At 39.9% G+C, this 14,516-nt stretch overlaps 1 protein-coding gene across 1 annotated transcript in view; it reads right to left on the minus strand.

The window, feature by feature from the left end:
• The window catches only part of LOC129102846 (bone morphogenetic protein receptor type-1B-like), a 48,918-nt gene that overhangs the window by 13,996 nt on the left and 20,406 nt on the right, over positions 1 to 14,516 (minus strand). The window contains exon 4 of the mRNA XM_054613122.1: positions 3,375 to 3,706. Coding sequence (XP_054469097.1) covers positions 3,375 to 3,462 — 88 coding nt within the window. The 5' untranslated portion in view covers positions 3,463 to 3,706. The remainder of the gene's footprint in view (positions 1 to 3,374; positions 3,707 to 14,516) is intronic.

Below are 14,516 nucleotides of genomic sequence, written 5' to 3' on the forward strand. Positions count from 1 at the left end.
GCTCTCTCAAAGTATAATATTTAACATTAAAATGTGTAAGAAGACTAGACCTATGTTATATATTTTGAGTTGTATACTTACATTATCCCATATGTTTCGACATAAAATTACAAACTGTGTGTTTAAGAACTCCATGAACTCACAAAAAGTAGCCCTAAGCACCCAAATCTCACAAGGCAGATATACTCATGTGGTGCACATGAATAAGTGTTACACAAACACACATAAATGCACACACAGTATATGCTCCCATTCCTGACCGCTGGAGCAGCACATCTGCCTGGGGATCAAATTCTGTGTGGGGGAACCGTATCCACATCCTGACAGGAAGCAGCGCACAGAAGGCTGGAGAGGCCTGGTCCTGCCGAGGACCAACTGCTGCTGTTTTGTACTCCTGGACCACTGCACCACATCACACTTTGACCTTATTCCATAACACTCAGCTCAACACAGATGTCTTCCAAAGAGCGATAAGTGTAGTCAATGCACCTTTTGTTTCAAACTGTTAAAGAATTGTTTTAAAGTTGGATATATATCCTAAACTTAGAATAATAATTAACAGTGTTACAAATAGAGGAAACAAAAAGCACCAAGTTCTCAATGAAGTCACAAACTTTCTATTTCAAGTACAAATACAACGATCATGTAGAACATCACAATTATACTGTTTCCCCCTATCCTAAATTCAAACTAGAAAGATTTGTAATTAGGAGTCGTCTGTTTCTTACAAACTTCCTTCTTTAAACTATTTCACAAGTGGAGCTACAGGATAGTAATGGTTGCTGATAAAGTAAACTAAAAACTCCTCTGAATGTTCTTACAGAGACACACTCCTACAGAGACACACTGACATTTTCAGAGATTTGAAGATCGCTGTGAAAGAAAACACCAGACATTGTACTTGGAAACTGACTTTACATGTCTGTCCAGCAGACCAGAGGATTACTGTTATAATCCTTATTGTTGGCCTCCTGTATATTTCTGTATTTTGAAAACAGGAATATTCATAAACAGCTTGTACAATTCTTTTAAGTCAGTGTCTCTCTTGACACATGGGGTTTTTATTGTCACCTAGCGGTTTTTTGTTACAAACATGGGACAAAGTAAGACCAAATATGTGGATGGAGGAAATAAGCCAAAAACCAATATAATAAAAATAAAAAAACACCTTTTGAGAACATACAACCAACTTCTTTATATTTCCACTGCATTGCGAGTGGAAGCATGAGGCTGTGGCTCATCTAGTCTCTGTGAACTTTACCAGCCTATTGCAACAGGTGGCAAATTGACCGTGCTGCTTAGATTTATGGGCAACCTCCCACATGTTTTACTCATTTGGGAGACCTTTACACGATCAGATCACAGAGGAAAGCATATAAGCAACTGGTGACTCAAGCATTCATGAAAGAAAGTTGGCAGAAGGAGTTAAATTGTGGAAAACTGCAGAAAGAGCATTATAATGGAATCTCTTCAAAGAAGGCTCACAGCTTTATTCTGCACAACCACAAATTACCTTGTGTCAATTTATAGTCAGACTGTTATGGAATAATAATCAATGCTACCTTTCACGCATGATTCTGTTTGTATTTCACTCTATCTTCCCACATCCTTTCTATCTGTGTGGTTACTGACCCATGAACATGCTAGACTAATATTGGATGAGAAGTTAAACACTTAGCTTAGTCTGCACAGATAAGAATGAAGGAAATTCTCTGAAGAACCATTCATCAGCAGCTGAGGTATTTCATGACCAACTGCGAAAGTTACAGATAGCTCTGAACTACTCAGTCAGTCTGGGATTTTACAGCTGGTCTTTATTTTTGACACACTTTCAGTGAAGCATCTCTTTCAGGGTTAAAATCAAAATCTCTGTGTTCTTATGTGAAGTTACATTAGAGTGATATATATCTACCTGCATATTATTCCTGCTATTCCATTTTCTAAAGCTTGAAATTGTCCCTAGAATTATCCCAAAAATGTGTCAATGACAACTCTGCTAATATAATGTCAAAGCTTTGGTCGTAGATGTTTTTACATTTTTGCTGTATGAGGAAAAAACAATAATTCCCTGAAAAAACTACATTAAATGAGTACTACTGACATATACTTATATACACTATGTATCATACACTGTGAGTACATTGTAACTAAAGTATACCATGAAGAGGCCATGGCAGAACCAGGAGAGCATAAATAGGTTGATAAATTAAAGAACTGACACATCAGTGGAAAATCCAGTTGCAGCAAAGAGTCATATGGTGAAATTGTCCAAAACATCACTTAATGGCAAAAAAAATAAATGTTTTTGTGTGTGTGTGTGAGTGTGTGTGTGCACCCAAATGCTGGCTTTACAGCCTGACACCCAACTGTGTTCTTAGTAACTGTTTGACAACTGAGTATGTCTGCAAAGGTTACACCACTCCCCTTAAACCATTAAAAGTAGCACAGCAACTTATTTTCAAAAAAATTTGGATAATGATTACAAGCTCCTGAAGCCAAGGTGATATCTTAAATGACTTGTTTTGTGCAACCAACAGTACAATATTTAAATAAATGTATTATATAATCGTATAAGACAAAGAAATGACAATTGTGAAAAAGTTGGATATCAATTTTCTGTGGGGACCGGTCAACCCCGAGAAATGGTAAAATTACTACTTCACTATTCGTACATTTAAAAACAGGAAATCCCCAACCGTCCTCATACTAACACTTTACTGACCAATGTGTCTCTCCCTTTCCGAGATCAGAAACAGAACAAATGCACAAGTGTCATCTCCTTGAGGCTGAGAGCTTGTCGACCCTCCCCGCCTGTCACAACCTTACGGGGCACCATGACACTGTTGGCATTCATCGTAAAAGACAACTGGCTGTCCATCTTCAAACAATTCAAAACATGACCAGGGTGGTGGAGGTGGGGTTTGGGGGGGAGCGGACAGGCCAGATAAATGCACACCCCGTTCTCAGGGAAGCCTCTGAAGAGATCATAATAGCTTTTTGCTCATCACAAATTCCGCAGGGTAAAAAATAGATGGATAACCTCACAGCTATAACGATCAACCTGTACCCTGACAACACGCACAATAAAATGTGTGAAAACATGCTTCTGACTTCAGAAATATAAAGTGCATTTAACCTTCTCCCACTCAAAAGCATAAAAATAGATACCCAAGAGGAAAATGTGCAGAAATTGTATCTTTCAATTTGCTTCTTGCAGCTTTATTTTACAGTTTGGCCAATGTGTGATATAGTTGAAGCAATCACATCAAGGCCTCAGCCAGATCGACCTCGCTGTGACTTAAAACATAAAAGGTAGCGGGAAGGTGGAAGCATCAAAACACGCAGTAAGAGCTGGTGTCCAGCACAGTACTCACCATCAGACCCACAGCTCAGTGATGCCAGTCCAGCCACCAGGAGAACAGCATGCCAGGCCCACTCCTGAGGTAGCCACACCACCACCATCACTCCAGCACCAACTCCGGTCGCTCCCACCTCCTTCAAATCCCTTAGGCGCAGCCACAACGAACACGCCCGTGCAAAGAGGCAGAGGTGTGAGACTGTGTTTTATATCCTTCCGGGTAAAGAGCGCCAGTCCGCTTTTCTGTACAAGTGTCTCTCTGTGTGTGTGACTGCCACTCTGCCTCTCAGGAACTTCCCACAGCACACTGCAGCCCCGCAGCCTCCAGCACTACTCCACACGGACAGCCTGGGAGAGACAGACACAGCGAAAGAAGAGGGGGAGAAAAGAGGGGGGGGTGTTACTTGGTTGCTCTCTCACTGTGCTATTTGTCCGGCCCTTTCTATGACCGGTTCACTAGAGAGGGAGCAGCTGAGTATATGTGAATAGCGTATAGCCTCTCTCTCTTTCTCTCTCTCTCTCTCTTCACACAGAGACATACACATTAAAGATTCTCACATCACTCCGACACAGAAAGTAGAGTAGAAAAGAAAGGGGCAACACGGCCGTGGATGTGAGCAGAGGCTGAACGAGGTGTGAAAGCATTATGAGGTTTTGCCACAGGCATACAAACACACAGCATGCCAAGAGGGACACAGAGACTACAGTTAGTACTAAGGAGTATAAACTTACAGAGGAAATGTACATAAACTTTGGTAAAACCACCTGGTATCAAATCCTGCAAGTCAGAGGTAAGAAGTGTTTGATGCACTCGAGCGAGAACCCTGCACAATAGTCTGAGTTGCTAAAGCACATCCTGCCAGACAAAGGTTATGTTTCTATCAACTGCAAAGAGATGCATTTAGAGAATAAGTTATTGCATTAAATTTCCAAGAAATTCTGTCAGGTTACTGTTATGATAATACCAGTTAGCACATCAATTGTTTCTGCAGAGTTTTTCCTTATTTCTATACAGAATTTTCATTTCCACAATACAACTGTAACATTTAAAGGAAGTCTGCATACTTGAATTCACCATAAGGATGAAAGTATGGCTGCAACTAACATCCACCCTCCCTTAAAAAGTACATAAGTACCTCGAAGATAAAAAAAAAATGTAATTGCACGTTTCATCTGTCTGACAGTCAAAGAAACTAAACCAAACACAAAAGAGGATCTAATACACAATGATGAACATAAAAAATGGGCAGCCTACCTCTGAAAAACCTCATCTTCATGTAATGTGTCTGAAACTACAGCTGCAAACACAGGTGCTGGGTGAATGGCAAAGACCGGGGCACTAATCTGTAACCAAGAGTCTGGTATTTAAGTTCAGACGTGGGCTACATCGCCTTCAGTTCCTCATGTGAGTCCGTGTGTGAAAGGGGTGAAAACACAAACACTTATAGAGGGATCAGGCCATCACACATGAGGTGATTAGAGGTGATTAGGGCTCACACCTCCAGGCACCGCCACAACTTTGCAACTTCACACTAATCCAACCCACACAAACATGCAATACCACAGAAAGAAAAAAAAACACGATAACAATAGGGACACATTCCAGTGGTGAAGATTTATGTGGGTAACAAGTTAAGAGGATTAAGTGAGTTATTAGACAGATTACATCAAGTCTAACTACAGCACCTACACAAATCATAAACATCTCAGAGATGGCTAAATTTCCTTAAAAACACATGTAAGATCCTTGTGAGTGAGAAAAACAGTTTCCTTGAATACAGAGATGTTTATCCATTTCAAATGGTTAATGGGAAGCAATAAATGCGTGTTAAAGTAGTAATGGAGGAGGGAGAAACAACAACAACAACAACAACAAATGGGCTTCTCTAGCCGACACCTGTCCTCTCTTTAAGTCTGAGTGGGTGGGAACAGCAGCTCCCAGAAGCCACTTCTCCCCTTCAGTGCTCCTATGGCCCTATAGCTGTCACTCCTGATTTGTACAGCGCTGTGCATTACATGTGATAAGTCAGACTATTCTGGAGCACGAGTGCATGGGGAGCAATGTGAATGGGTCAGTGCACCTCACACACCCTTCTGCGCTCCATCAAACGCCCAGCGTGGAGCCTCCCTGTATTCTCAGACAGCCTACTCAGCCCACAGAGATGGGGGGTCCAGGGGAGTGAGCAGCTCTGTAGGTGGGGGTCACTTCACCACATAAAGGGGGTTGAAAGTAGAGCAGACTGGTTGGAAGACTTTTAGCTTTTAGTGAAATGAACTCTTCAATTTCCTTGCTATTTCTTCCCCTCCCATGCTTAGTAAGAATTTTAACTGCAGAGCCCATCTGTCATCACACACATAGTTACAGGATGATTAATACTTCTGAAAAATCAGTCTGTCAGCGCCTTGATCATGTTGTAAAACCACAATGTTTGTTGCAACTGGAATGAGAAATAGTCACATTAGACATGCAAGAGCCAGAGCCAGAAAAGGATAAAAAAGCTGTGTTTCACACACCAAGGTTCTGGTTGAACATGTAAGTCCACCACAGATCTGCGAGAGAACGCAGCAACTGTGTTCAGTAAAAAATATAAAAGTCTCAAAGAGCTGTATTTGTAAATTGTTTTCATGCAAGTGTTAAAAGTTAGCAGAAAGTCACCTAGCTTGACCAGCCAAAGTCTGACAAAGTTCTTCTGTGTATGTGCCCAAAGAGAAACTTTTGTTGGAATTAATGGAGGGCCATCATGGAAAATGACATCCAGTTCACATATAAGTTTCTTCAACAGAAAAATTCCACCTCAGGGCTCCTGAAACCACACCTGCTCTGTTCTCTGATTATTAAACCACAGAACCCTCTGCTTACTTCTTACTTTTTTGCAATACTAAAAATGGAAGATGCTCAAACCCAAAGTCAACAATTTTCCAGCAAAGCCCCAGAGATTCAAATAAAAATAAAAATAATTAAAATCATCCTCAAGGAGCTGTGCGCATGCAACACAAACTGTCTGCACTGCAAACACTATGCACATCAGAGAGAACATATTGCCTCTTCAGATTGATCAAAATTTGTGTAAAATATGTTAATAAGTTATTTCGCACGATGTACTTCAGTAAATCAAGTACCTCCTCGCTTGTGAAGATTCTGTTGGCACTGTGTTTTCATCATTTGTACTCTGACCTCTTACTAGAGTGAGCATTAAGTTTTGATTTGGGAGAGACTGGGAAGGAGGGTGGGGAGGATTTGAGCTGTGCGATTATTTCAATTTGTTTTGCCGACTCTGTATGCCCCCCATTCTGCCCTCCAGCAGAGATCAATTAATGCAGCTTGGTTGTTTGTAATAATCTGTCTCCATTTCATAAGACAAACATTTTCTTATGAAATAGAGACCGTAACAATAATACCAGCTACAATGCACCGTGAAAATGAGCCAAGTTTTTTATTTCAGAAAAGGACTTTAAAGGAGCAAACGCACCTTTCATCATAGAGCAAGAGGAACGGCATCGATGACTGTGAAAAATCACCGCTAACCTGTGAAACAAAAAGCCATGACAGAACACAGATGATGAAATTACTTTGGGCAGAGATGGAATGCGTATCATGAGCGATGTTCCAGCCGGGGCCAAACTGACCCCCAGCTCTGTGAAATTAGGAGGATTTTCAGCAGCTCAGTGTTAAAACTGCTGTCACAGAATCCTGGAAAGCAGTTTATTTCTGTGGTAACACAGCTGTCTGGCCCAGATGGTCCAATCAGGTTACAAGAGTCAAGAAAGCGCGACACCATCTTCATTATCCAGCTAGACAAAGATGTGCAATACTATGTACTATAAACAACAAAACATAGGGCGGGATTAATTATTTAGTCCCGCGATATGTCAATTTCTGGCAGCCTGATGTGTCTTGAATCTTCAGATTGTTTGTTTTTGTCCAACAAGCAGTTCAAAACACAAAGGTTTCAATTTACAGTGATAAACAACAGCGGAAAAGAACAAATCCTCATGTGAGAAGGTGAAACCAGCAACTGTTGAGCATTTTTGCTTTAAAAATGCCTTAAACAATTAATCAATCATCAGATTAATTAATATACAATTATTTGACTAATGGCACTTTGACAAACAACTTCCTCTGCCATTTCAAATCCCTAGTTATAAATTAGATTGTTGAATATGCTTTGTCTAACAACAAGCTAATCATTTAGGGTTCTTTCTTTTTATTAATTAGAGAACGAAGGAAGGTTGATGTAGTCTTGTCAACATTTAAGCATGAAACTTAACTTAATCATTTATTGAGAGAGTGTGTGTCCATATAAATCCGAACACCCTTATTCGCACAAGACATCAGACATTTATCTACATACAATCTTTATCTATATCCACTAATATAACGTGGGATCCCTGCAGAACCAAAGCAGAGTCTCAGCGCTCAAGGAAAAGAAAGACCCTGATGAATATTCAGGATTCACACAATAGTAAGGCCAAATCACTCTGCTGAGATTGACGCTTTGAAGTCCCAAAGAATGCCGAGTGGGAAGAAAAACGTCATTCATAAGGAGTGAAAAGACTGTCACAGCAAGATTGGCCCTCCTTCCCCTCCCTCTGTCTGTCACGCTGTCTCATTCTCTCACTCTGTCTGTCTCACTGTCTCTTTCTTTCATGATGTGACAACGTAGTGAGATAATAAAAAAACACTGAACTATCAACAAGATCTTTTTGAATCATTTCTTTCATATCATTTCGTGATAAATCCACATATCTGAATTTACAGCATTCAGTCATGCATAAAGGTGAACAGTGTGCAGGTAATAATTAAGTTTTGCAACTGCACGGTTTCTGTTTCTGTGACTGTGTCAGGCAGTAAATGTCAAAACTTTTGTCATACCCATAAACATTTCACTTAACACTGCTTCTAACCAGTCAAGAAAAAAAACTAAACCAAGAGATGCCATGCGAAGCAGCAATTTGGCACTTTTTATTTTATTTATTGCAAATTTCCACACCCACAGCAAACGCATGCAATATGAATAAAATCTCCAATCGTTCAGGCTATATTTAATTCTATTTCACAATATATATATATATATGTTTTCCTTTTACAACAATGTCTCAAACTTATTTCATGGTTTTGGAACAGGATAACAGACTGTTTGCCTTGCAGATCACCGTGAAAACATGGTGTTGCATTAGACAATGTATTAATACAACGGTTGTGTGGACTTTTTTTGACAGACAGCACGTTCTGCTCGTCATTTGTTTTTCATTTGTTCCATATGTTATGAAATATACTTCCTTCTTAAGTTTTGTGAACTAACCCTGAAGTAAGTCTTTCATTGAATAACTACAGCTGTGGTACATCATAGCAAAGGGTAAACTGCAAAGAACCTGATCATATTTCCTCATAAACTATACTTTTCTTTTCACCCACGGATGTAGCTTATTCATAGGAATGTTATCAAATCACTCGGAGGGACAAAGATGTTGTAATCTCTTTATATTTGACTACTAAACACTGAAGCCAACTGAAAGCCTGTGATTTCAACAATGCACAGGGCCCTTTCTGTGGACTGCACCTGAAACACACCTGTGGCTCAGGTTTCACTCATGGTTACAAAACAGCCACACAACCTTACAGATGAATTCCATGTAAAGAAGTGTCTGTTTGGCTCTAAAGGTGCCGTTAAGAAAGTGCTCTGTGATTTTCCACGGCCAAGGCAACAACACGCTCGGGCCAAGATCAGTGTAATGAAATCTCTTCCCCTCTCTCTCTCTCTCTCTCTCTCTCTCACACTCTGTATAAGTCTCTCTCTCAGACTCCCAAACACTGAAGGTCACTGGGCCTTGCTGGATCTCTACTGAGTAAACCTCCTTGTTTTTGTCAGCAGACCTGGCTGCTAGTGGGCTGTACTTACTCCTTTTCATTTTCTGGCCACTTTATACCTACTCTGGAATCTTACATTATAGTATGTACTCACATTGCAAACATACACCAAACCAATGGCAACATGTTGTTTAAAAAACACTGTGCAGCAGTCTGTAGATCTGTAACTAATCATTCGAAACTGCCGCAATGATGAAAACATTTTGGAGGTGAAAAAGCATATAAGCAACGTTTTATAGATCTGACATAGGCTAAATTAATGTATTTACATCTAAAGCACGTTTCAGTTCAGTCAGTTTTTCCAGTTATATGTTTTTGCATTGATTGATAATGGGACAGATTGAGACAGATTCAATTTAGACACAGGCAAAGTTCCTGGTCACAAAGGAAAAATAGTCAACAATAAATTTGAAAATGTTATCCATAGCAACTTGTTGATTTTGAATACTCTACTAAATAATGAAAAATAGGAACAGTTGCTCACAATTCAAAGTGAAAAAATTGAGAATCTCTTAATATGGATTATGTGCAGCAGGAATTGGCAAACTGAGGCTCTTCTTGCCAAGTCAACCAGGAGCATTTAATGAAGGGATTGTTGCCGAGTGTCCGCTGGGCTGCGTCGGGGAGACACCGCAAACCAAAGGGTTTAATTAAGGGGTTCCTCTGACGGTCAGACAAAGCAGACAGCAGGGGTCAAGACGCTGGTCCACAAACTGGCTGTGACCCTCACACCTGCCTGGTCGCATTAAACTGCACCATGTCAGCGCACAGTGGACACGCTCACTCTGACACGTCATTAGTGAACTTGCACTTACCACACACACTGACGCAGAAGCAGGCAAAGAGACAGTAAAAGGTAAGTGGACCGATAAGTAAGTGATCATGCTGGGGTGTCAGTGAAGAACAGTCTCATCTTAAATCTTAAAATCTGTATGAAAGAAATTAGGAATCTGATGCACCACAAGAGACTAATGAGATGTAGACTACCTTTTCAGAATAAAAGCAGCATTTTCTAAGCATATTGATAAAGAGGTGTTTTAACCTTGGTGTTACAAAGAGAACTCCCACAATAGGTTAAGTCTGGCAGGCTGCTAAGGGGCCCCATATATGCGGTGTCAAAAGTTCATGCCTACCTTCCACTGTTCACACTGCAAAAACAAGAAGATCGCCCAGTGTGAGCTTTTGCCCCGCCACTAACAAGACTGATTGCTACAGAGCGGCTCCACCTGTCTCTTGCTCCAATTAGTCCTGCAAGCCACTAAATAACCAACGGGGAGGGAAGAGACATGACAGCAATAGGGTCAAAGAAACGGAAAAATGCAACAGGAGATGGAGGCTGAGCAGGGACAATAGTTTAACTTTTCTTTCTTTTTTGAAAGTTTCAGTTTAAAAGACATCGATTTTTTGGAAAAGAGAAGGAAGCATTTAATTTAGAGGGAATTTAAGATGTCCCAGTTTAGTCACCCATAGCACTTGCTTCCTCTAAGGTTCACAGGAGGCTGTAATTATGGGAAACTGGTCGTGTACTCACCATATCACATGCTCTTTAACAAGCACTAATAGCGTGTGTGTGTGTGTGTGTGTGTGCACACAGCGCGTTTAGGAATGTCCTACCAAAGCTGCAGGAAATGTTTAATGACGAGAGCAGCTTGGAAGACATGGTTTGTGTCAAATCTGTCAAAAACAATATAAACCAAAATGTGTGAACCAGAGGGGACGGGAACAGACTGAGTAATGAATGAGGGTGGTCACTTAAAGACCAGCTTTTTCATTCTTGTTTTTGTGACAAAAACTATGAAAATATTCTAAAATAAAAGTCAAGTCTATTAGTTGGTGAGTATATAGACTATTTTAGTTTTATAATTACAAAATCTCATATTTAACCAATCTTAAATTAAAATATAAATTTCAAATAGTTAAAAATGCCTTTTGTTCAGAAATAATGTGTCAAAAAAGAGGACTGCAAGAGGACAACGTTCATGTATATCTTACAATGAAAAAGGTGATCATGTCTTGTGCTTTGTACAACACTGAATCTTTCTGGTAAAAAACAACAACTTATGATTCATCATCTTCATCTGACTTGCATCTGTTTTTTCAGAATCAACATGCAAATACTTTGTCTTTCCCCACACTTTGCTGCACCAAAATAAATGAGCTTTCAGTCTCTGGCCATCACCAGAGCAAGACAACAACCACGCAATGGAGATACTTAGTCCAACTGACCAATCACAGCATCAGCAATCGGATTAATTTAATACTGTTCAACAATTCCACAATTTGATCTTGCTGATTAGTTGTGTTGAACAAGTACAGCATTCATCCCCCTTGTTAAGAGTGGTTTGAGAGTAAATACTGTCATCTTATGGTTTCAATGTCACATAGTGACTGAACAACAACATCATACTTTTATAAATTCCAATGAAATAATCTTTATTTGATGAATATATTAACTCAAATCCATAAATATGGCAAACTGCACAAGAAACATTCAGGTCAGTTGATTTGAAATATAAAGCCTGTACGTTATTCATCTGGGCCTTTTTCACACTGGATTGTTTTCTAAAATTCCAAGTCCTTGGCTGTAGTAAAGAATACAAGAATGAATACAACACAGCCCTTGCAACAGCTATTGGACTAAATGTATGCACCTCTCTACGGACTAGTTGACACAGACAGGTGGGGTTTAAATGGTAAATTAACTGCCCATGGATGCCCCAGAAAGCCTCTGTTCATTTAAACAGACGCTCCTAGCCGTTATGATTAATGGTGTTTGGTTAAATTTAGTTTTACTGCTTTATAATTCAGAGGCAATTAATAGGCTGGGCCGGTCCAATGCCTCTGGTCAAACTACCTGCTCTATGATGTTGGTAGTGTGATTGAGAGGGAGTGCAGGGCCAGAGCAGGAGGAGGGAGCCTCTGTGCAGATTTTCCATGCGCACCCAAACCCCTCCCTTGGCTGCAGTGCTGAAAGCTCTTTTGTGTGTTTATGAGTGGTGTAAAGGCTACAGTGATACAGCTTACACCTCAGATATTTGCCTGCACTGTCAGTAGCAACATTTCGTTGTCAGATTTATTGCAAAATGATTGGTCTTGTCAGAGAAACATCAGCATCAATACCTTAGATCTTGTAAAGATTTCCTGCATGAATCTACTTAATCCTTAGCTTTTTGAAAATGAAACTAGGAAATGTGTAACTCTGTACCAGCTTCTCCATCCATCCAAACCTTTGCAACCTGCATTGGCTTCCAGTTAACTCCAGGACTTATTTTAAGGTAGTACTCATTACTTTTAAAGCGCTACATGTTCTAACCCCACCATACACCTGTGAACTTTTATGCCCCTATTGTCCTGTTTCAGATCACACATCAAAACTCCACTATCAGTCCCCCGATCTAGACTTAAAATGAAAGGGTGTGCTTTTGTTATTTCCATGCTGGAGAAAATCAAACGCAGTGACCTTATGCCGAAATTAATTGCCTTTCATCTGTGACTGCTAATGCCACATTGAGCTGGAAGCACACTAGAGGTACAAATTGGATGGCACACTGTGTTGGAACATGTAGCATGTATAGGGCAGTGTCAAGCAAGGACATAGTGTAGCTCAAAGTTACTGTGTGCTACTTTCATGGTTCTAGTCGTTTCTTTTTTTTATCCCAGTACAATGTATCTGCACTGAGATGCATCATTGTTGTCTGTCGGCCAAAGATGCTTACATTATGTATGGGAAGATTCAATTTTAGTTGATTAAATCCCCACAGGACCCTGAAACTGCAGCAGCTAAATGTAATTCAATAAACACTAATATTCATTTAATCATTTACACCTATGCTTTTTCTACTGTGAAAAAGGACTATTCCCCCAAAGTCGTACTTAAACCTATTTCAATGCCCTGCATTGCCACACAAGTGTAAATATAACATCTAATCATTGCTGTTACAGAGCCTAAGAAGACAGACACCCTTCTGACTGGACAAACTCTTCTTCACACTTCATCACTTGTGTCATTTCCATCAACAACATCTATGTTTTCTTCTTCTCTATAGTATCCATTATTGCAGACTCCTGCAAACAATAAATACAGATGGTTTGAGTCTAAAAATATATTTTTGTTGTTCCTGTCATCAAAAATACACACACACACACTTTCATCACAGCACTATAAGCCTGTACTTTTTCAGGAGTCCCTCAACTCAGGGCTAATTCTGTCCAGGAGAGATGGATTTGCAGATGCTAACAAAGAAATTGACATTCAGCTGTTACTCTGCTCATCTTAGACAGAAACACCTGACAATAATCACCATGAACACAGATCCTTCTGTTGTCCATCCTGTAGTTAAAAAGCGTAGATAGTCAAGAGCAGATGTGGATGTTGGGACGCTCTGCACTGCGACTGATATGAATGAAAGAATAACATGAACCTTGGACACTGTCATCATCATATACTAGGAACATGGTTTCTGAGGAGCGTAAATTCCCAGGGTGGCTTTACAGCACCACTACATACACTAAAGTTTGTTTCTTGAAACATAAATGTGACGTTTGGATGATTTATAGTTATACACAGTGTGAACCGTAAACATTAGCCTTTCTATAGAATGCAACAGTAACATTCAGTTTTGCAAAGCTGCTAACAGTTTACAAGTCAGTAGTCTGTAGTTCAGTATGAAATCAAGTGAAGGTCGAGTCTGAGTGCAAAATCAAATCTCAATCTCATGCACATAGTCAAAAAAATTGAGATAATGCATTGACTACATGCAGAAATCAAATCAAAGCAAACAACAAATTCCATTAATTATTTTTTGTATTGTAATCTTACTTTTAGCTTTGCCTCCTTACAGCCATTGATCATGTTAATGCCTCAGCTCAAAAAAGCAGATGAGACCTCCCCATTTTCTTCAGGGAAAGCCTGACTGAGCGTTTAACCGTCTGCTCCACTGGCTGATGGGAAACCCAGTGGCAATGCAGCTTTGGCCGGGAAGCCCCGTCTCTAGTTGGCTGGCTGACCCTGAGCTTGTCAATGAGGTGGCTTTTCCCTTAATTTGGAGAAAAAGTCAAAAAACTTGTGAGCAGAAACATGTCATTCAGCAGAAAAGCTAGTTGGTTTATTATTCTCTGCTTGTCTGTCTATATCCACTCTCATTTATCTGGCCGACAAAACTCCTGTTTTTTGGGTTTAAATTGAATTGTTTGCAGCTTTGAAACAAATTAACATGACGTTTCCCCAGACCTTTTTTATGTAGTATTACATATTTAAACTGCACAAAGAAAGACTTTAAAAAGCACTTA

This window comes from Anoplopoma fimbria, chromosome 14, assembly GCF_027596085.1.
Source record: "Anoplopoma fimbria isolate UVic2021 breed Golden Eagle Sablefish chromosome 14, Afim_UVic_2022, whole genome shotgun sequence".
In the NCBI taxonomy this organism is placed as follows: Eukaryota; Metazoa; Chordata; class Actinopteri; order Perciformes; family Anoplopomatidae; genus Anoplopoma; species Anoplopoma fimbria.